Here is a 23,959-nt window from a genome sequence, read left to right on the forward strand (position 1 = left end):
AGGCAATAACCTCTTTTTCACTATCTTTACAGATTTTTTATCTAGTTTCACCCAGAAACTAAAAGTATATGCAGATGACAAGTTGTTTCACCCACTAGAAGGAACTATATGGAAGTTTAAGGTGGGGATTTATTTAGAATAAGTGGTTGTATTTTAAACATAATTTATAGAGGACTAGAATAGGTTTCAATGTTGTTTCTCTACATTTTTGTGTATGTTTAAAGCCAACCCAAATAATCTTCCCCAACTTGTTTTCCTTTTTCGGGCTTGGTTCCTTCCTCTATCAGCAATGAATTGCAGTGTTCCTCCGATGTAGTAATTTGTCAGTCATTTTAGCAGTGCAATTCTTGATATTGGCAGCTGGGAACTGCATTTGCAAAATTTCTAGATAGCAGAACACAAGGCACCTGAATTTTTGTGATCAAACAGGCTATTTAGGTCTTTCAGTATATATATTTCACTGGAAACATCAGATGAACAAATGGTCCTCTTTATTTAATGAAAACAAAATGCTTAGAATATACCCACCACATAATCAAGAAAACATAATGCTCTTTAGGAAGTTTCAGTTCGTTTGAATACTGCACATTGAAACTGCAAGCACAAGGCAAAATGAAAAGAAACCCTATTAAATGAAAAGTAAACAAGTTTATTTCTGTAAATTAAACTCTGCACAGACTAATCACTCGTCCAGGCAGGGTCAATTTTAAAGCACCTGATTACCATTCTCCCCCACGGACATTCACAGACAAGGATACAAATATCATTACTCCTGAATTGCTAAAGCGCAAATACATGCAACAGTGGCAGGAATTTGTTTTACACTAAAATCAGCGGATCTGTGGGGAGACAGCCATGTAAGTCGAGGCTTAATATTTTGCTTTGTTTTTCTTCTAAACTCTCCTTCGCTCTCATCTGTGTCAACTACTTCCCTTCACGCCACTCTTCTGTTCGGCATCATACTGGCCCAATTCTCTTCCGCATCCAACAGAAACTTTACCCCATTTCCTAATGCCTTCTGATCAGGAATGGAGTTTGGCCTGATTAATATTATGCTTGTTTCTTGTTTAGAAAGACAAACGAGGTTGGAAGTTCACGGGTCGAATGAGGAATAAAGCCCAATTTTCAGATATACTATGGCAAAACAAACATGCACACAAACAATTCGGTGAGAATATTTGGTACTGGAAATCTGAGAATGAAGATGGCCAATACTTGCTGATGAAGCAAGGTGCTTTGGACACTTTCCAGATTTGCTGCATTGCATGCTATCTACTATTGGTGATATCAACTTGTAGGGTTCACTTTGATCTAAGCTGCCACCTGGGTAATTTAGTGACACACACTGTCTAGAGTGGGGGGGGGAACCTCTGACCATAAAATGGGATCTGTACATTGGCCTCACCAAAATCTCTCTCCATCATTCCTTTCACAGTCCACATTTGTTCTAACTGGCTTTGCTCCAGTCACCTGGGTACGAATTATGGCCCAAAGACAAATAAAAGCAAGAAAGCTACAGCATGGTATTTCCTAGGGCAGCTGTCACCTAACTACATTAAAGTCTGGAGTGGAAGATTTTGTGGGTATCCAGAGGCGATTTGTGCCATGCGTTTCCGAAGGCTAAGAAAAATGCAAATCCCAACGCTGTACACCACATCAGACAGGTAATTAAAGGAACAATCCAGGTGAAGGAAACCAACAAAGAGGGAGATACAGTAAAGGTCAACCATTAGTGTTAAGGTGAGATCGCATGTCAACAATTTACATTTAAAAAAAGGAAAAACCCCTTATAAAAAAGATGTTACTAAGACACAGCCACAATAAGTTAAGTGCTTCTGTAAAATAGCATGCTGCTTCTTATTGTCTCTAAATTCCTATATACTTCGACAGCATAGTTGTATATCTGAGGTACATTAGTTTATATATGTATAGATAAACATTGTAAAAAGGTTATTTTTTTCCATCCAGTTTTTTGTCTTCTTCCTCTCCAAGGAAGAACAAGGGAAACATTCCTAAAAGGCAGCCAATGGTCACTCCAATAGCTTTACCCTAAAAAGAAAAAAAAAAAGAGGGGAAAAAACAAAGAGAATGGGATGTTGATTTAGGATCAAATCCAATACTGAACATCCAATTAACATCAAGTTATGTACAGGTGGTCCTCGACTTACGACTACAATTGAGCCCAAAATTTCTGTTGTTAAGTGAGACATTTGTTAAGTGAATTTTGCCCCATTTTACTCCCTTTCTTGCCATAGTTGTTACGTGAATCACAGCAGCTGGTAAGTTAGTAACCTGTTTGTTAAGTGAACATGGGCTCCCCATTGATTTTGCTCGTCGGAAGGTCACAAAAGGGGGTCACACGCGCCTGAACTTTGATCACATGATAATAGGGAGGCTGCAAAGGTTGCGACTTTGAAAAGCGGTCATAAAGCCACACTTGTCAGTGCTGTTGTAATTTTGAATGGTCACTAAATTAACTGTTGTAAGTCGAGGACCACCTGTGGTTCAGGCTGAAGTTTTCAGGTTAAGAGCTTATCACTTTGCACAGGAAACAACGTGCAATTGAGTAGATCAGAAATCCTCTTGTTAGAATCAGTGGTGTTCAGATTATGGTGCATAATAATCTACCCTAAAAGATTCCGTTTCTATTTTTACCCCCACAGGAATAAGAGATAATAATGCATATGTAGTTCGTATCCAAAGTCTCGTGCTTAGGCACTATTGAAAGTTGCTGTTTTTCTCTGTCTTGGTTTCCCTTGTGCTGCCACCCATCAATACACATACTCACCAAGTGTGCACTAAGACGTGTTTGCCACATATCAGCTTGTTTGGGGGTGAGATCAGGAATTGAAAGGCCTAATCTGGAGGCCACAGCTTCAACATAGCCTGCAAGACTTGGGAGAAAAAAATACAAATACATTGAGCACAGGAATCTCTGAAACATACCAATTTTGCTTAAAAAAATAGTGAGCAGTTAAAGAGTCATGTTGTATAATATTCTGCACTGACAACCCAGCACCAATAAATACAATAGAAAAGGGACCATTTTAAATCTTAAATGTAATATTTTGCATGATTCATAATTGCATAAACGTTCTAATTTAGGTATAGCAAAAATATAAGCCCGCTCCTTTCCCCTTTGGTATTTTTATCATTCTTGCCTTTTAAAAAAATAATGTGAAATATTTTTGGTTCAAATCATTGCATTCTTGTATCATGCTAAATTTATTAAACCTCCTTAAATGCCCAATTTTCCCTGGAAAAGCAGAATATAAATTTAATAAAAATACAGTTCCCTGCTAGATTATTCTTTGGGTCATACTACAATGTCAACTCCTGAAGTTCCCATTCTTCTTAACGTAAATACCGATTCTTACTTGATTTGTGAACTGGGTTAGAATTCAAAACAGAATGAGGAAATATGAACTTAAGTTAAGGCAGGTACTAATCTATGAAATTACATCTTTTGCCCCAACACCCTAACTTGAATTGTAGTTTCAAGCTTCATTACTCTATACCAGCCTATCCTCAAATCCCAATAAATATATCAAAATTTAAAAAACAAAAACAAAACATTTCCATGGTCAAATCAGATTGTTAATTACTCAAATTGTTATGGTGCTTTTCCAGCTACCATTCTGAGCTAAGGCATTTTGAGCTTCAAATGGTGGTGTTATAGAAAAATACTGCAAGTTCATGAAAAAATATATAATTAAACTTACCCCAATCCAGCTAAGTCTGAGACAAGATTTCCCAAGGCAGCAGCTAGATAGATTGAAAATTATATTATATAAATTAGTAACATTGCAGAAATACCCAAAAATGTTTTATAACCATATTATCGCTTAAAACTAAAATTCTTCTGAAGACTATTATTGGATATATTTATATACCTCATAAAAGCTGCTTTTCAACATAGTATAAAAATATAACATCAATCAGCCATCATGATTTTTTTTTAAAGTATGAAGAACACCACAAATTTAGCAGGGTAATTTACAAAATTGTTCAGTAATTGGCCATGGTTGATCCCTAGGACAGTAAGCATTTCTGGGTTATTGCTATTAAAAGTTAAGTAGCTCTCTCAGATTTTGGGGAGGTACTCAGAGAATCAGAAACACAGTCCTCAAAAGAGGAACTTGAGGGGGGAAAATTCTTTTAAATGGGCCTAAGAAGAGGTTTTAAATAAAAAAGGGACTTTGATTTGTGCCCAGGAACAAATTGAACCAAGGAAATTAATATAACAATAACAATTGTAAAATACTTTATATGTCTCACAATGATTATACCTCCGTTCTCCACTCTTTAGTATAAGTATGTGTAGATGATTAGCTCCAACTAGAAATCAAGCATCATGAAAGCTACACGTTATTTTCTGCAGGTATCCCATTGGCCTCTATAGAAAGGGAATGCTGATATGACAGATCTTTTATCTGCTCCAATAATATACTGTTTATATTCTCTAGAGCAAGATCATGGCAAACTTTGATGTACAATAAACCAACACTCAAAACTCAGTTTAAAACTAAGTACAGTAGTGTTTATTTTATTTGAAGAAAGCTTATTCTATTTCTCAAAATTATACCAAGCTTTCTAAAGTCAAACTATTAAATAATACGTAAAGACTAAACCAAATTTCTTCAAAAGCTGGAAGCAAAACGAAGAGGCCAGTTCTTCATATGGAGAATCTGGGTGTATATATTGTATCACGCTAAACCACAGACTGTTAAACCGTAACAGCAGACTTAACCAAAATCCAACATCACAAAATGGTCTTAATGCCAAGTGACTCATCCTTTAATCTGTTTTAAGAAAAGCAATCAAAAAGCTGAGTCCAAACAGAAGGACAGGTCAATAGAAGCTCCTTTCCTTCAATAATACGTATTTTTCTTTTCCTCACTTTTTCCTCTCCTCCCCCCAAAAGTGCAAGATCTGCTTCTTTTCTAATGAACTGACAGTTGATCCATTGGTTGCAATGAGAATTGATCAACTGACTTGTCACCTGAGGCTGATATTGTAGGTTGGCTCAAAATCTCCCAGCTATTTTTCATGCCTAAGACAAAACTAGAATTCACAGTCTCCTGGTTTCTAGATAGGTGCCTTAGCTACTAAACCAAACCACTGTTTCCTCCAAAGACAATAATAAATCATCCAATTATTGTTCAGACAGTATGTCATAATTGTTTCCCCTTTGCAAAAAAAAAGAATCCATACTCTTTCAATTACTTCTACAAAATAAACTACCCCATATTTTTGTATCCATATAGGGAAATGGCTGTCAGATAAAGCTATTTTTAAAAAAGAATAGAAATGCCATCTTATTTACGGATACAATTTCCCCAAAATTGTGTAGGAAGAAGTAGAAGAAAAATATCAGGAAACTTCAGACAAAGATGTAAGTGTTCCTAATTTTATCTCGTGATAAAAGTTTCCACTGATGTTAAGCACACGCTTTCCTCAAACAGCAGCAAAGGGTTCTGTGAATTTCACTGTGCACAGATACTTCAATGATAAACAAACAGCTATAAAAATCCACATAAACAGCAATGACCTTGATTACTTGCCTGCCATGGTAGAAATTCCAAGCACAATCCCTATTGATAACTCTATCTGTGTGCCCTAAAAATAACAGAGAATTTCATTATCACCCACGCATTATATGTAGACAAAGCTTCAAGAATGCGAGTGTAAAAAGGGGGAGTGGGGCACACCTGCTCACCAGTTCCTTTAGAACAGCGGTTGCCAACCGGTGGGCCGTGAGAAAATTTTGGTGGGCCGCAGAGAAATCTCACCCCCAGCGCACCCCACCCCCCAAAGCAATTAATCCAGGCTGCACAGAAACACAAGGCTGCTCCGCCCACATGGCCTGCAGGAACCCTCCCCGCCCACTCACTCCTTACCCAGCAAACTTGTCTGCTAAGTTGGTATTTTTCCTTTTTCCGACCATCATCTGTTCTGCTGTGCCGGGAGATTTAGATTAGCTAGGAAGCAGGAAATGGTTGGATTTCTTGCTTTCTAGCTAAGCACAGCCAAACCTCCCTTAGGACTGAAGGTTTGCTTGCAAGCAAATTCAGTGCAGACTCGCGGCAAGCAAATTTGAGAGACTGAGCTAGCCGATGGCAGATAGATAGATCACTGAATGATTCTGTGAGCAACTCAATCTGCCTGCTTTGCCTGATTTTGGATAAAAAGTTTCTTTTTTATAAAAAAATTCAATATTTACATACGTGTTGTGAGTTAATTTTGTGAGTTTGCTTGCAAGCAAATTTTATGTGACAAACTGAGCTAGCCAATGGCAGATAGATAGATTTCTGAATGAATCTGTGATTCTGTGAGCAACTCAATCTGCCTGCCTGCTTTGCCTGATTTTGGGTAAAAGTTGCTCTTTTTTTTTATAAAAAAGTTCAATATTTATATATTTATATTTACATACAAGCCATGCCCAGCCAGTCACATGACCAAGCCACACCCACAAATTAGGTCACACCCACAGAACCAGTTAATGGTGCCTGGGATCTAAAATTATGAATTTGGTGCTCCACGAGGTCCAAAAGGTTGGCGACCCGTGCTCTAGAACAGGCGTGTAAAACTCAAGGCCCATGGGATGCTTAAATGCTTAGAACTGGCCCGTGGAGCCTCTGCCAGTGAAAACGGAACTTGGGAGGGTCGCTCCCCCCACAAGCTCTGTTTCCACTGGCAGAAGGTTGAAGGAGGCGGTCGCAGCTGAAAATGGGGCCCGGGGGGGGCATGTGCAGCCCTCCCTGGCTCATTTTTTGCCGGCAGAGGGCTAGCAAAACAAACTAAAAACAAACCAAATGGAGAAACATTTCCCCTTTTGTAATTCATGCAAGAAGGGACAGGAAACGAGAAAGGGAAAGAGGAAAGACAGCAAGGAAGGAAAAATAAGGAAAGAGGAGTAGGAAGAAGGAAGGAAGGAAGATTATGAGAGTGAGGGAGGGTCTGACAGAAGTCCTGTCTTAGTACCTAGTCACCACAGGTGACATCAAGCTGGCCACATCCACCCTGAACACACCTCCCCCCCTCGAGGTCAAACACAACCCTGATGCGGCCCTCAATGAAATCCAGTTTGACACCCCTGCTCTAGAAGACCCCAAAGCAATATGCATGTTACTGCATTGGTATAACGGTGTGTTAAAGCAGAACTGAAACTAGCAATGCTTCATTGCTGCAATACTACAAATATTTCAGTATACATAAAGATTGGTATCAAGATGACTTACCGCAGCAATCATAATGGCATTATCAAAAAATCCAAAGCCTACAAAAGGTATTGCATTGTGGAAGAACACTAGAACAAAAGAGAGATGTATAATGCTTGAAGTACTTTAAATTGCCGTTTGCAAAATTATATTAAATAATATGACAATGTTTGTTATTTATCCAAATAAGGGTCGAAATGTGGTTAAAATCCCAGGCACAACACTGTTTCTATAAATAACCCAAACCAGGAGGGGCTTTTCCTAGTCTCTTGAATACAACTAACCTCCAGCAATCTGCACGCAGCGATCGCCAACCCCAAAATGACTATCTCTGAAAAGCCAGATCCATTCTGAATACTTTCTAGATAATTCCATCTGCAGTAGGGTGATGCAGTGGAAAAAGCAGCACATACATCGAGGAAATAGTAACAATCACTGATGGAATTGCTCTGGACACAGCTAAAAAAGTGATTTTAGCCAATCTGTAAGAGAGATAGATGAGGAAGAATTCAAAGAGATCCTCATCAGAGAAGAGACCTCTGCTATAGACCCTGAACTGGCATGGCTAATACTGTCCCCCCCCACAAAAAAGTGAAAAGTAATAGCCAAATTCTAAGAGTGGCCACACTGCAGTTCTTGGAGGCTTTCAATCCCTTAACCCACGGAAATATCTGACAAACAAACAAACAAATAACACAAAACAGACACTAGCATTTACCATGTTTCAGTTGTCCAGTGGATGGTGGTGCAACTTCCAGCTTCTCTAAATTTAAAAAAAAGGAATTTATAAGCATAGAAGTATTTGGCAAGTACACAGCAGTGTTTAAATGTGAACACATAAAATAATAATTCTGATGAAAAAATATAGGTAAGGTAGATTCTCCACAAACTTCATTGGATTTTTTTTTTAAAAAACCCTCTTCTGTTACCAAATGTGACACATTTTTACTGAACTTTGTTATCACTATAACTTTGTTGTCACTTTGTCCCACAATTTAAAATGGCTTTTTGTATTCAAGGAACAGGTAAGATGCTTTGAAAAGCACCTTCCCCATTTGAACAAAAAAAATCGTGTGTGTGTATATATATATATTTGGGGGGGGGGAATCATTTATATTTTCATTATCTAGATAAAACCCATCCTTAGCCAGGAAAGGCAGAACTACTTTTACATCTGAATTAGCACTATAAAAAATATTAAACTGCCCAGAATAATTTTGTAATGTTTGTTTATGGCTGTCAAATAGTTCCATGTCAGAAATCTTTATCAATTTCCACTGACTTCAAGGATTATTCAGAAAATAAAAATTATTTTAATTAACAATGAAAAAAATTGCTTAAGGAGTAGATCACCAAAAATTGGCAGCGTAACTAATATTTACCAGCCATAGAGAATTAAGGATGTCATGAGGAGGTATCTGGCAACCGTATGGTAAAATTTATCGTAATTTTATGAAGTTTAAGGTTTGGGGTTATTAAATAAGATTTTATTTTCTGTTTGCAATGGGTAGTATATTTCTATTTAAGCTGCTTGGATTCACTTGACTGAAAATATACAGACCTGCACCCTGAATCCGTTTTTGTGAAAAGCAACCTATGGGTAGTTGATTATGATTTAACAAAAGTACTGATCATGGTTGGCAAAGAATTACAGCAAATGGATATCATTTAATCATGTTTCAAACAAGTCAGGTGTCATGAGTAATATTAAGTTATGACTCCTGGTTTGCAAATCACAGCGGCTGCATTCACAAATCACATTCAACAACACCCACAGTCCACTGCAGTTTTGAGTAATGGGCACACACAATTATATATTGCATCGAAGTTAGCTCTTACTGGTGACTATTTAGCACAATCTAACCTGTTTCTCCATGCAAAGCTCCTGGAGTAAGAGGAGGAAACAGAAACAATACAATGCAAAATAAATACTGTATATGCCAGTTCAGAGCCTCTGAGAGAATGATGACCTGACATAAAGAAATCTACATAGACAGAATGAAGGATTTTGTCTTCCCTGAATTTAGCTTCTGTGCCTCAAATCTGATACTATTTCAGAGTATATAATATGTATTCCTTCTGCAATCTGTTTGTTAAGAAAGTTGCTTGATGGTGAAAATCTTAAAATGCTTACAAAAAGGCATTTTTTCTCCTCTTTTTACAAAGATTTTATTCAAGAATCCTTTAAAAATGGCACAGTACAATAAAAGATGTTTGCGCTGCTGGATAAGAGGCACAGGAATCAAATCAATATTTTAACCTTATTTTAATAAGTGGAATATTCTCTCAGAAACAGATTATGAGAACTAAGGCTTCAATTTAATGTTTCATTTGCAGGTTTTACATGAATATGCAGATATTTATCAAAACATACTTTTATCAGTAACTTCCTGCCTTTGGCCTCATTAACACAAAAAAGTAGTTATCAAACATGGATAAAAAAATCCCAGGAGCTCGGATATGTACTTTCCTATGTAATATTAAATATTAAAACTAACCCACATTCAAAACGTATAAACAAATGTATCATCTTCTATGTTTTCAACCTTTCTTACAAATAGTCCTAGACTTATGACCACAATTGGAATCGGAACTTTCATAGCTATATGATGCAGCCCTTAAGTGAGTCATGCTTGATTTTGTGACCTTTTTTGCTGCAGTCGTTAAGCGAACCCGGCTTCTCCCATTGATTTTTCCTGTTGGAAATTGCAATACCACTTAGACTTATACACTGCTTCACAATATTTTTATAGCACTCTATTAAGTGGTTCTAAACAGAGTCAGCACATTGCTTCCAAACAATCTGGATCCTCATTTTACTCATCTTGAAAGGATGGGAGACTGAGTCCGTCTTGAGCCAGTGAGAATTGAACTTCTGGCAATGGGCAGAGTTAGCCTGCAATGCTGCATTTTAACCACTGCACCACCCTGGCTCTATAAACCCTCCAGAAAGGTTGCAAATGGCAGTTATATGATCCCAGGACTCTGCAACCATTGTAAATACATGCCATTTGCCAAGTGTCCAAATTCTGATCACCTGAAAGTAGGGATGCTGCAATGGTCGTAAGTGTGAGGACTGGTCATAAGTCATTTGTTTTCAGCACCATCACAATTTTGAACCATTGTTAAATGAATGATGGTTAAGTCAAAGACTACCTCTATTTTCTCTTCTGTTCTGTGCTACAATCACATCAACACTTTGGTGTCACACCAGAACCTAAGAAGTATAGCATGAGTGTCGAGTTTGCTGCGTCACATTGCCATCACGTGACATTTCGCGACAGTTTTCCCATTTGTGGAGCTGAGGGCGTGGACTGCATGTGATGCATCCGGCCCATGGGCCGCCAGTTTGACATCCCTGAACTATATAACTTGCATTTGTGTTGGATCCCTAAATGGAGGGGGATGAGTAAGGACATGCTTGTGTTATCAAGTTGTAAACCAGTCGCCCACATTTGAATCATACTTTGTCTGGAACACATGCTGGAAAATGTAAGAAAATTATCAGGTGGGCAGGAATACCTTGACTGGGGGGAAAAAAGGATAAATGATGTAAGACTTTCCATTCATAAAAAAAAAAAATACATCAGAAATGAATGAAATTTCAGCCAGTGCAGAAAAAGCAGCTGTTTTAATTATTACAGTAATAATTGGAAGGCCAGCAGTAACTTTTCTCATATGAAGTGAATCACATATGCAATTAATTAGTTACAATTGCAAACAACCATTTGTTTCAAATGCAAAAGAGCACAGTAAGCGACTGGGGGGTGAGTTTCTAAATCTCATGCAAATAAACGCTGTAGCTTAACGTTAGATGTGTTCCAAAGCCAAATGCCTCTTCAAAAATATCTTTTAGAGTAACAATATTAATAAAATAAAGACAATCTTGCAAGCAAGCAAACAGCAGAAAAACACTGCTTGTTCTCACTTGATCTAAACTAAACTGCAAGCAAATTCTGGTTAAGAATTTGGCTAATGATTCTTTTAGAGCAGTTTGGCAGTTAATTGGGATAACTGTTATTTTAGAAGCAAAAAATCCTTATCTTCTTACTGTTACTCTGAAAGAAATCAAAAGCTGATACAGAAGAAATAACCAAAAGCATTTATATCAGGACATGCGAGATCATTTGATGGGGAAACATGTATGGTTATGTGACCAGCACCATTTTCTCACATCATGCCTTATTTATCAACAAATAGCAAAATTTACTGTACCCAAAGCCCTAGGTATTTCTGCTGATGCTACCTGTTTCACTGACATCTTAAATGGTACCAGCGGTTTAGGAAATCTGGATGCTAAAAAGTTTTCATACAAAAGAAACATCACGTTATTTTACTTTCAGCTGAACATTTTAAATTCTCATTTAATCTGGTCCACTGCACTTCATAAAAAACACTTGTACAAACATATGAATTCTCATGCAAAAAAAATTGAAATATTTGTGATTTACAACAGGAAATAGCTTAACTGATAGTGAAGATTTTCTGACTTGAATTGTAAGGCAGTATTACTTCATTACGAAAATAGAGCACAATCCATGGCAGTACAGTCTGTTTTTTCATGCTTCCAACCCATCTTGTTGTATTGACCAGGTGATGATGGGACATTTTCACACACCATTTTCAGTCCCACCAACTCATCATAGACGGATTCCCAATATCCTGTGGTTTTCCTTACCAATGCCATTCTTGCAATGTTATAAACAACTCGTGCAACAATCAGTCCACCATTCAACTGAGCAACAGTGTAGGAAAAAAACTGCTACCCAATAAAATCTACACTCCCAGGGTACCTTAGAGCTGCATGCTCTCACCACATCTATTCTACATGTACATGAGGCCATTGGGTAAGTCCATTGCTGGTTCAAGGTTAACTAGCACCAATATACTGTTGATACACATTTATGTATCTTGTCCTTTGACTGGACCAGCCATGCTGTTGCAATCACGTCCCAATGCTTAGACCCTGTGAAACTTTGAACATGAAAGAACAAGCTCAACTCAACCAGGCAAAATTGAGTAGCTGTGGGTGTCTGGGCCGCTTGGTGCTGGGAATCTTCCAACTTTGTTCCTGAATGGAGCTAGATTGCCTTGTTTAGGTCTTATTTGCAATCTACGGGCTCCACAGCTGCAGCTTGAAAAACAGATGGTAGCTGTGGCCAGGAGAACCTTCCCATGGAATATCTGGCACTAGCTGCACCCTTTTCTGAGTCAGAAGGCACTTCTTACAATCATTTATTTGGTCGCTTTCAGGCGCATCTTTGCAATGTGCCCTTGAAAAGCATTTGGAAGATACAGAATATAGCAACACAAGGAATAATGAAGCCTGCATCGTGCCCCTGTTATTGGTTGACTTCCAGGTGCAATTTAAGCCAGTGGCTGACATCTTTAAAGCCCTACATGACTTAGGTTATTTGGGAGACTATCTGTTTCCTTTTTTCTTTTTTTTGCCCATCTCATAAATCTGACAGTTGGCTCATTCTTTGTTCCATCAATTCAACATTGTCCCCTAGCAGGACTCAGGTAGCAGACCTTTTGTCCCCACCTTATCAATTTTAAAAGAGCCTTATAAAAACATGCCTCTTTTCCCCAGCCCTTGAATTAGGCTGACTGGAGGACTTCTTCGCCTGGGAAAAACCTTGTAGCAGTAATTTGTCAAGAAGTCCACAAGGCAAACAGGTGCTTTAGCTCCCTGCCAGCAGGCCAGCAACAACCATCAATTTTACTCTCAAACATTTGGTTCTTAAAAAGCCCAGACTACGAACTACAGAACTCTCCTCAAATATTGTCGCATCACAGTCTTTAGAGAATAGAACTTCAATTTCCAGATGGAATATGAATTCGTAAGAATTTCATGTAAATAGAGCAAGGATTATTTTTGCAAGTACTGGAAAAATGAAGATATACCGCGAGATGAAGAAATAGTCAAGAAAATACTAGATTGTGCAGAAATGGATAGATTGACATTGAAAATTAAACAGAAAGAGGATGGAGAACATTATCAAACATGGAATTTATTTTACCAATGGTTGGAAAAAAAGGGGTGGAGATTCAGAATGTGATTTGTATTGTTAAGCAAATTAACAGACAATGATGATGTTTATTAAGCACTAAGAAATGTATTTAATAGAAAACCAATAAAATTAAATAAAAATTAAATATAGAATTCCATATAAATACACACTGCATTTTATAAACTCTTAGTGCAAAGCTGTACTCAAGGTTTCTATTTCTGGTCTTATATTAAGTAAAATAATAGCCCCTGTCTCCCTATAATGCTTATGATGTGATGGGAAGTTTCCAGAAAGATTTTGGACAATAATTAGTTGCAAGATTTGTGATATGCATGTATCCTAAATGCAAAAATAATCACATAAATCACAGTTTAAGACTGGATTTAAGACTGTGGATTTCAACTTGCAGAATTCCCCAGACAACCATCCCAGGGAATTCTGGGAATTGAAGTCCACAAGTCTTAAAGTTGCCAAAGTTGGACACCTCTGAGGTAAGTTTTTGCAAGTTGGAATAGTAAAGCTCTGTAGTTTTCTACATTATTCGTTGTAATTTTTTTGTAATATTTGTAATATTATGGTATGATTCACATGTGGATTTGTGTAGCATTTAATCATGTTAATCTAGCATGATTAATATCACATTATTATAACAATTAACATAAAAAGAATTATGTCTGATTCTGCTTTGAATAGGTTTTTTTTAACCAAAGTAAGGGACACTTGTATCTGCAATCAAATTTTTTATTTCTGAGTTGCTACCATGTCTTCCCATATAACATCTTTTTCAGGAAAGCTGTTCAACTGTTCCTATTTTTATACTTTATGTTATATAAGCAATTTATTTGTTAATCCAATTTAAGTCTTCATTTCATCTATTTTAATAATTTCTGCTCTTCTTTGGGCATTATGAGAGAAAATTATGGAAACTGTTTTACATGTCCTGGTTGAAAAATGTGTGACCTACTTTGATTCCTCCATGTAAATGTACCAAAGGAATAATCGTGGTACAACATTAAAGCACAGATCACTGAATCAAATCTAGCTATAGAAAGAAATCTTTCAGCCACTACTACTCTGTTTCTAGGAACATTACTGGATTATAGTGATATTTCGGAATAATGGAAGCATAAAAGCAAATGCTACTATACAAAATTCTATCCAAAATCAGAACTGCATGATATTTGATTGATCATAAAAGTAAAGTAAGAGTTAGCATGTTTTTTGTTTCAATTATATTCAGACTGAAACTAAAATAAGGAATTAAAAAAAAAATCCTTTCCAGTAGACTTGTGTGTCATGTGCTATTCATTATCATCTTACCCCTTTGAATGGTCTGTGGCTTTCTCAATCTCAGGCCCTTTACCAGATGCGGATTATGTGCAATGCCTTATATATTCCCAACATTGGAACAGCTGGACAGAGAGCTCCAATATTGTTCCAGTGTTCTGCTGGAGCCACTTTCCCAGCTTAGGAGTCACAAGGTGGCATGGTCCTACCACCATGGGGATAATTTTGACCTTTACTTTTCCACTTCCTCTCTAATTCCTCTTTCAGGCCCTAGCATTTCTCCAGGTTTTTCATACTCCTCCTTCCCGGTGTTGCTGTTTCTTGGCATTACTACATCCATCAACAACTGCTGCCTTCTATTCTTACAGATGTCTGGTTCATTGGCCAGTACCTGGCCTGTCTGGATCCAGAAGACTCACATAGTCTTAACTCTCTTAAATCTTCACAACCTTCTGTTGAATCTCCCATCTGGAGTTGGGAAGATTTAGACCAGGGGTGTCAAACTCACATCGTTACAGCGGCGTCACGTGACATATCGAGACTTTTTCCCCCTTCAGTAAACCAGGCATGGGCGTGGGCAGCGCATGACCCACCCAGCTCGCGGCCCAGGAGTTTGACAGCATTGATCTAGACGAGGTGTCTCCAACCTTAGCAACTTTAAGACTTGCGGACTTCAACTCCCAGAATTCCTCAGCCAGCTTTGCTTAAAGTCTTAAAGCTGCTATGTTTGGAGACCATACATTGTGCAAATGTTTTTGTACACAATGCCAGAGTGTTCATTGTGCCATTCAAGTGTATGCTATGCTTGTCTGCATTTTACACCCAGCCAATATGTGTTGAGACTGTCTTTGTGGCCTCTTAGCCTAGTCTGCACACCGGATCCTGTCCACTGTGGTAGACTGGTCTTGTGTTGCTGTGAGCAGTGCTGTCTTTTAGTCCAACCCCTGGTAGGATTTCCTATCTGCCACCTCAGCTGTCTGTTGATGCAAAGGCTTTCTGGTCTTGCCATGGCACTTCCTCTGCGCGATCTTCCTCCCATGTCTGCTGCTGTCTCAGGCATTCTCTCAGCAGCTCACCTGTAGGTGCCATCTTACTCATGTACTCCTGGGATGCTTTGGGCTTCATCCAGGACAGTGGCTTTGACACTCACCAAACCCACCAGCTCTCTCTCTCCTATCTATTCCAGAACAAAGAAGGAATACACTTATAAGGGTTTTTTTTAATTTCACCTTCGTTATTTTTACTTAACTCAATGCTGTGAAGTGAATTCACAATTCTGTTGTTCTTATTCCTCTGTGAAAAAAAGCAATACCCTCTTTAATACCATATATAAGACTGAGGGCTTACTTCAGTTTCAAATTCTGACAGGCTGAAAATCCAAAACAACATTTCTAAATCACTACAAATGAAAAATATCCATTAAAAAAATAATAAATGCGGACTTTCCACCACAGGGAAGGTACAGGATTGAGGCAAAATCAGACACAATTTTTTCAGCAGAACTGATTTCTGAATACCCTAGAAGAGAGCTAGCAGTAAGAGTCTTCTTATTCTAGCACCTTTGTTGCATATTTTTTCACTAAGGAAAGTGTGAGAAAACATATAACAGAAGTGCTGAAATGAAAGCCCTCTCTGAACAAGAAATAGCAATTATAAATCACAACAACCCATTAAAAAATAGCAACATGCACATGGTAGTGCATCACAGAAATTATGCACTTGTTGCCTGGTATCTGATACAAGTTTCAATATTTGTGTCCATTGTCCCACAATCCACAAACACCAATTTAAATAGGCTTCAGACTTGCAGCATATTAGCAAAACTGGCAGGTAGGATTTTAAACTCTAGGAAAATTACTTAACGTTCTACTTAAAATAGCCTGTAATTAAGAAAATAAAACACATAAACATACATGAAAGGAGATGGAAAGTATTTGTTCTAGACTTAATAATAATACCCCAGTCTCATATCCCCCAGGCTAGGATCAGTCCAAGCATTCAGTTCCTTCAAGGATACCATTATATGGATCCAGGTCAAATGCTAGCAACATCCTAAATACATAAAATACAAAACTTAGGCGTAATAGTTTGCAGTTAATAGTCTGTAACAGATGAAAATAAAAAAAGCAAAGCAAGCAGTTTTGATATTTTCCATTTCAAAGGTTGACATAGCTGAAGAATTGCTAAAGAGTGAAAAATCAATGTGAAAATAATAGACTCATAGTTACTTTAGACTTCAGCACAATCACACGTATGCAGACTGAAACTCATAATTAGCTGTCATTTGTTTTGGAAAAAGCTGAGTAGGCATTATTTGTACTATGATGCAACTCACATATGTAACTGGCAATTTAATGCAATTGCTCATCATTAAGATTAATTCACACACCATGCCATGCCAGCCAGTATTCGCTTTAATTGACATTTGTTGATTAAGGCAGGACCCTATTTTATTTATAATCCAAACCTATAAATCACAATGATTTGATATCAATATCAGGCTATTTCAAAGTGAACCAAACTACATTAAGCAAGATTTAGCATAAAGTATGAACACAACTTAAGCACTTTGACGCTGGAAATATCTAGTCATATTCTGCAAAAATAAATTTGTTCATTTTAAGATGCTATTAGACTATCTTTGCTACGTTACACTAACACAGCTTAGAGGTATGAATTAATGTATCTTAATTAATTAAATCTGTGTCAGATTTCTTCTTTTTAGCCAGTATCTGTTAATACTAGTTGCACTTTTCTTCCCTTTTTGTTTCTCCTGATGTGAATAATATAGCTTGTAAGCAGTTAGAGATGTATATTCTATTTCTTTGTAAAATGTTATTCATAGAGGCTGAATTTATATAACATAATGTTTCAATCCAGGCAACACTGTAAGCCAAAACAAAAACTACATTATGATGTAACATATGTGAAGCCAATCTCTGCTATAAACTTTAAATAAAGCTGCCCCAAATTGCCCCAATTAAAGTCTCAATATAAGATCAATCTTCAATGAGGTATGATATTTATATTCTATTCCTTTAAAACTTAAGTGGTTGCTCTATATTCATAAGCTCTCATCCATTTTAATAGTCAAGACATTTACAAATACAGGTAGTCCTTGACATATGACATTTGAACCCAAAATTTATGTTGCTAAGCAAAACATTTGTTAAGTGAGTTTTGCCCCATTTTATAACCTTTCTTGACCCAGTTGTTCAGTGAATCTGGCTTCCCCATTGACTCTGCTTGTCAGGTGGTTTCAAAAGGTGATCACATGACCCCAGGACATGGCAACTGTCATAAATACATGCCAAGTTAAGAAGGATCCAAATTTCAATCACATGACCATGGGGATGCTGCGATGGTCGTATATGTGAAAAACAGTCGTAAGTCACTTTTTTCAGAGTTGCTGTAACTTTGAACAGTCGCCAAACAAATGGTTGCAAAGGGCAATGACATGGCTGGATGTAAGTTGAGGACTAGCTATAAAGGGCACAATCCAATGGCAGTCTTTTACTGAGATAATTGTTCTCAGCAAAACTAAAGGAATTACAGATAGTCCTTGGCTTACCACCATTCATTTGGGGATCAAAGTTACAACAGCATTGAAAAAACTGACTTAGGACTGATCCCGACACATATAACCATCACAGCAATCCCACAGCACACGATCAAAATTTGGGTGCTTATATTTTTTGTAAGCCGCCTTGGGTCACCACGTGTGAATAGGCAGCCATATAAACCTCCTAAATAAATAAATAAAACAGCATTTATTTATGATGGTTGCAGCATCACAGAGTCATGTGATTGCCATTTGCAACCTTCCCAGCTGGCTTCTGACAAGTAAAGATAATCGGAGAAGCTAGATTTGCTTAATGACCATGTGGTTCACTTAATAACTGCAATGAGTTGCTTATCAACCATGGCAAAAAGGTGATAAAATACAGTGCAACTCTCTGAAAAACTACCTGGCTTAGCGATAGAAATTTTGGACCCAACTGTGATTGTAAATCAAGGAGTACCTCCACATCACGTAATTTTTACTTGAAGGATATACAATCTTCCAGAACATCATATATGTCATATAAATGTGTAGCGTGGCAGTTCTCTTCAAGTTCCACTGAGACATGTGCATCTGTTAGCTGCTAATTACAAACTGCTAATTAGCACACACCAAAAAAAAAGAAGCTAGGAGTAACTGACTGTATCATCACAATGCAATGCAACATGGTTATTTCGTACCACTCTACAGAAGAATGCCTCCTTTCCAGTTTTGTTTATGGGGCTAAAAGTTATTGAAGAAACTTGTAGTCTACGTAGACTTTCAGAAACAAATAGTAAATAGCTCAATTGATTACATTTGAAGGAGAACCATAATCAACACTGACAATGAACATGAACACTCAGGTGTTTTGAACATACACATTATATTTCCTTTTGGGGTAGGCAACATTATGCAGAGTGCAGAAAAAAAAATAAGCCAAAGAAATCGAAGGTACACAAATCTTGGGTCAAAATACTACTTTCCCCTATATTTTTGTGCATATTTTACCAACACTTGACACAATATTCTTCAATGTCCTAGCTCACATTTTTTTAAAAATATCCCTTTGTTTGCTTTGGCTTTGATTCCTGACTGAAATTAAGCCAACTCTGTGAATGCTCTAGATGGTACCTGTTTAAGTTCCACTGCTTAAAACATCAACAAACCAATGGAGGCTTCATCGAAACATTGTTCTAGTCCCTGTATGCAAGCTGCAGTTGGACACTAACAGGCAGGGAGGATAAAAATTGATTTAAAAATAAAAAAAATCATATTTTTTATTTTTATCAAATTTATTTTAATAAAATGCTTTTGGAGTAAAAATCTATCTAAAGATAGTTTTCTATTTAAGATACATTAATAATGTTTATTCAGCATGAAATGGAGCTTAGTTATGTAGCACGAGGCTATATATTCTGCAATATTTGCCAGAAGGTACTACCTTGTTTTGCTAGTGGGCCTGGGGAACCCAGAGCACATGGAGTCCATTAAATAGCTTGTATGATCTGCTGTCATTGGGGCAAGAATTGGGGGATGATTTTGTTATATTGTATTTTATTAATTTATTTGATTCTTTGTTAGTTTTTATTGTTTTAAATCTGGTTTTATATTCTGTAAGCCACCTCAAGTTGCCATGGGCGAACAGGCGGCAATATAAATTCAATAAATAAATAAATATTGGGACTGTCTGTGAGTCAACAGAAGGTCAAAGAAGGAGCCACTGTGGGAGAGAGATGACTGTTGCTCTTTAAAAATTATGATATATATCGAGTTGATTTAAATCAAGCCTTTTTACTAGTGATTTAAACAGACTTGATTTAAATCAAATCCACTCTGCTATCAGGCACACCAATGAACCTTAAGAACCAGAACAGAGGGAGGGATATGCACATGTGCTGAAACACCAGAATTTTTTTAAAAAAATGGATGGAGACTAATCAAGGAGAGAACCAGCCCAGAACTAAGGAGAAATTTCCTGACAGAACAATTAATCAGTGGAACAACTTCCCTCCAGAAGTTGTGGGCTTTTAAGAAGAGACTGGATAATCCTTTTTTCTGAAACTATGTAAGATTTTCTCTGCTTGTTGGGGGGAGGTTGGATTAGAAGACCTCCAAGGTCACTTCCAACTCTGTCACTCTATTTAAAAAACAACAACATTCAGATTACAGATAATCAGAGTTGGAAGGGACCTTGTAGGTCATCTAGTCCAACCCCCCCAAGCGGGAGACCCTACACCATTTCTGACAAATGGGAGTCCAATCTTTTCTTGAAAGTCTCAGGCGATGAGACGCAAGTTGTCTCAAGTGATGTAGACATTCTACAGTATTGAAAACACTCTGCTCCTCTAGAAACCATTGTTTTTGTTCTTTTTAATAAAAGAGACCTGCCCAAAGAGGCAATCAAAGTTGTACACAGAGTCTCTTCTTGCACCATACTCTGAAACAGCTAAAGGAAAATATGAGAAGAGGCCCATTCAGATAACATTTAGGGCAAAGCAGCCAGCATGGTAACACTCATCTGGCACGGGATTCAGCTGGAAAAGCAAGTAGCAAGCAAAAAAAAAAAAAAAAACCTCACAACTGCACGTGCCCAGCCATCAGCTGCCACCACAGAGGATCCGCAGGGAGGAGAATATTTTCCTACAGCAAAATGCAGGCATGCACACACCTGCTCAGGATTTGGGAGCTTTGCTTGTTTCAACTGCAATTAATAAGCGGAATGACAGGCTCCCGAAGTCGGAATGGGACAACTTACCACGCCCAACTCTCGCTGCGAGACAATTTAACAATTCTATTCGTTTAAAGTAAATAATGTTAAGATTTGCATTTCATTCGTGGAATAACAAGAGTTGGAAGGGACCTTGGAGGTCATCTAGTCCAACCCCCTGCTCCAGCAGGGAGTGTCTATTCCAAGTATTAGCCTGTACCTATTCTGTCCCTTCTTTTACATCCTTTTTTTCCCCAATATGATTCGTTCCACCCCTGCATTTCTTTGATATTAGTCACTTTCGTCCTGCAGCGAGTTGTCCAGCAGCAAATTGGCTGTGGGAAGTTGTCATACACACAAACACACACATGCCCCGGACCCAGTTTGGTTAATTTGGATTTGTCCTAGGGAGAATCGCCAAAGCAGCCCTCAAGAGCCGATGCATACATTCCCAAGCCAGTCTCAGTCTCTCTCCCTCTCTCTCTCGTCTCCATCTCTGGCACCGACTGCGCGCGTACACGTGTTTTACTCGACTTCCCAAGAAAGCAAGCCTCGCACTCCGGCCCGCCTGCCCCCCAAAGCGCGCTTCACCCTCCCCTTTCCAAGAGATGCGTGTTCGCAATGACTCCTCCCCCCACCAGCCAAGCAGAGCCACAGCCAAAAGCGCGGCGCCCGGGGTCGGTTCACACGTGCACGGGGGTCATTCCTGGGTTTCTCCCCTCCCTCCCGTGGCGGTGGTTGTGGGGTACGGGGGGGTGGCCCTCCTCACCTTGTGCGATGGCGATGGACTCGAAGCGGTGCAACTCCCTCAGCAAGCAGCTCCGCTCCGTCGAGTGGAGGCTGTAGATGAAGTCGCGGGCGCCCTGCGCCGTGTTGAGCGCCTCTATGGGCTCCTTCTTGGGGTGCGTGCCCAGCGGCCGCGGGGAACCCAAGCAGGAGGCCGCGGGCGGCAGCCACAGTCCGTCTACGGGCCTGGGGGCGCGGCGGAGGGCGCTCAGGCGCCGGCGGAGGAGCAGGAGGCAGCGGCACTCGCTGAGGCGAGACGAGCCCAAGCGCAGCGCCAACCGGCAGCTCAGCCACGTCGGCGACGACATGCCGCCCGCCCGCCCGCCGGCTCGGCTACCGGCGCTGGGAAGGAGAAGGGCGGCAACGCCCGGCCGCGGGGAAGGCGGTGCTCATGAGTCTGTCCCGAGCCTTTTCTTGGCCGCGCCCTGCCTGGCGGTCCCGGCGACTCAGAGCCCGAGGACGGCTCCGGCCAGCCGCCGCATCTCCCCTCAGACAGCAACCGCAGGGGCGACGGAGACCAACCAACTCCTCCCGCCTCGCCTGTCAGGCGGGACTGAAAGGAGGGAGGTGGCCGGCCGGCATCACGCAGGCGCACTGGCTTCACTTTGCCAACGGCCGCGGCCCCGCCCCCCCCCGCCTTCCAACCAATGGGGAGAGAGAGAAGCCTTCTCTTGTCGTCTCCACCCTCTTCCCGCTACTCCTAATTAGATGCGGGGAAGGATGAGACTCCAGCCACGCCCACCTCCCTGCAGATCACCGCCCCCCCCACCTTTTGCTTCCTTTGATTATTGTAGTTGGCTGCAAAAATCCGGGTAGCCGTTGGGTGGCAGCCCAAAGCCTCCATTTGGGGGCGATCCGGATCTTTGCAACTCAAATCAGACAACCTTCCCATAGCCGGTGCCCGCTGTCTCTTGAATGCTCTCTCTTGGGTGTGGTGGTGAACTCACCTTCGCTCCTGCTGACTTCATGGAAACATCTATATTATTTTGTTGGGAGTGGCCCAGATGTTCTGCTAAAAATACAAAGGCAAAGTCTGGCATGTATGTACTGTATACATGTACATGACTATAGGGGGCAGTGCTCAGCTCTGTTTGCAGGGCATGGAGCCAGCACTGTCATTTCGGGCATGTGGCCAGCATCGCAGAGCCCTGTTATCCTCCCACCGAAGTGGTACCTATTTATCTACTCACATTTGCACGCTTTCAAACTGCTAGGTTGATAGGAGCTGCGGCAAGGACGGAGCTCATCCCATCAAGTGGCGCTCAGGTCTCAAACCTGGACAGCTGGCCGACAAGCCCAGTGCCTTAACAGCTGAGCCAACACACTGCCTATATGTAGGAAAGTGGTTTGTAATTTTTTTTTCTTTCAGAAAATTTTAATCTGGGAATGTACTAAAAAAAGCTCTGTCTTTTTTCCTATCTCCTTAAAGTTTTTTTTTTAAATATCAGTATAAATTAGTGTCTTCTTTATACTATTACATAGGGATCGTTTTTTTCTCTCTGTTGCAACCCGGGTTTAGAACAGGCTTTCTCCAATGAAGTATAGCTAAGCTATGCATCTCAGCCAAGCATTTTAATTGATACATTTCCATCTGCTTCTGTATTAAAAATCGTTAGCCCTCTATCATTAGGGCTCTTGGATAATAGTTTTAAAAGTCTGGGTTTTTAAAGTAATTGATTGTGTATGTAAGAGCCCACCCTGGTGTCCAATATGAGGAAAAGCAGAATAGAAGTATTTTGTAAATAAAGAAGGCATCACTCATGTATTATAGAATCATAGAATCATAAGGCAGGCAGGGACCTTGGAGGTCTTCTAGTCCAACCCCCTGCTCAAGGCAGGAGACTTTATTCCATCTCAGACAAGTGGCTGTCCAATCTTTTTTGAAGACGACCTTTAACGGAGCATCCACAATTCTGCTTTCTTGATAGTAAAATATGGAAGCGTGACTTGTATCCAGGGGTGGGATACAGCAGGGTTAACTACTGGTTCGGGATTTCCGAGCTTCCCTGCAGGTTGCGAACCGCGTGCCTGTAAATCGTCATCAACAGCTGCTTGCAGAGAAGCAGCCTTTGAAACAGCCCTCTTTTCTTGTTTTTTTAACTGCAGCTGTGCCTCATTCAGCAGCTGAAGGGAAATCAGGAAATAAAGATCAGGTAAAAGCTTGGGTGAACAGGTGGGCGAAAACATCAGCAGGCATAGAACCGGTTCTATGTCTGCTGCTTTTCAGAGCTACCGGTTCTACAGAGGTGGACAGAACCAGTAGAAACCCACCCCTGCTTTTATCTTCAAAATGACACCACTACGTTCTTCTTCTCTCCATTATTTCAGGGGTCCCCCACCCAGACCATGGGAGAAATGGGCAAGCTCACATTTGTGTGAGTGGAGGGCTCTTACATTTGTG

The 23,959-nt window shown here is 39.6% G+C and overlaps 1 protein-coding gene across 2 annotated transcripts; it reads right to left on the reverse strand.

Moving 5' to 3' along the window:
* Positions 1-474: 474 nt before the first annotated feature.
* TMEM65 (transmembrane protein 65) lies at positions 475-22,136 on the reverse strand. 2 transcript variants are annotated; one of them, XM_087931686.1, is made up of 8 exons: positions 21,542-22,113; positions 11,436-11,516; positions 7,939-7,983; positions 7,242-7,309; positions 5,565-5,619; positions 3,723-3,765; positions 2,789-2,894; positions 475-2,049 (listed from the first exon to the last, which is right to left on the reverse strand). In XM_087931686.1, the coding sequence occupies exons 1-8, from the start codon at positions 21,864-21,866 to the stop codon at positions 1,951-1,953; spliced, it is 822 nt and encodes a 273-aa protein (XP_087787812.1). In that variant the 5' UTR covers positions 21,867-22,113; the 3' UTR covers positions 475-1,950. The 2 variants fall into 2 exon arrangements, with proteins under 2 accessions (XP_087787812.1, XP_026559415.1); XM_026703630.2 differs by lacking the exon at positions 11,436-11,516 and having other exon boundaries at positions 21,542-22,136.
* Positions 22,137-23,959: the final 1,823 nt, after the last annotated feature.

Source organism: Pseudonaja textilis, chromosome 3, assembly GCF_049901715.1.
Source record: "Pseudonaja textilis isolate UNSWEBS1 chromosome 3, rPseTex1.2, whole genome shotgun sequence".
In the NCBI taxonomy this organism is placed as follows: Eukaryota; Metazoa; Chordata; class Lepidosauria; order Squamata; family Elapidae; genus Pseudonaja; species Pseudonaja textilis.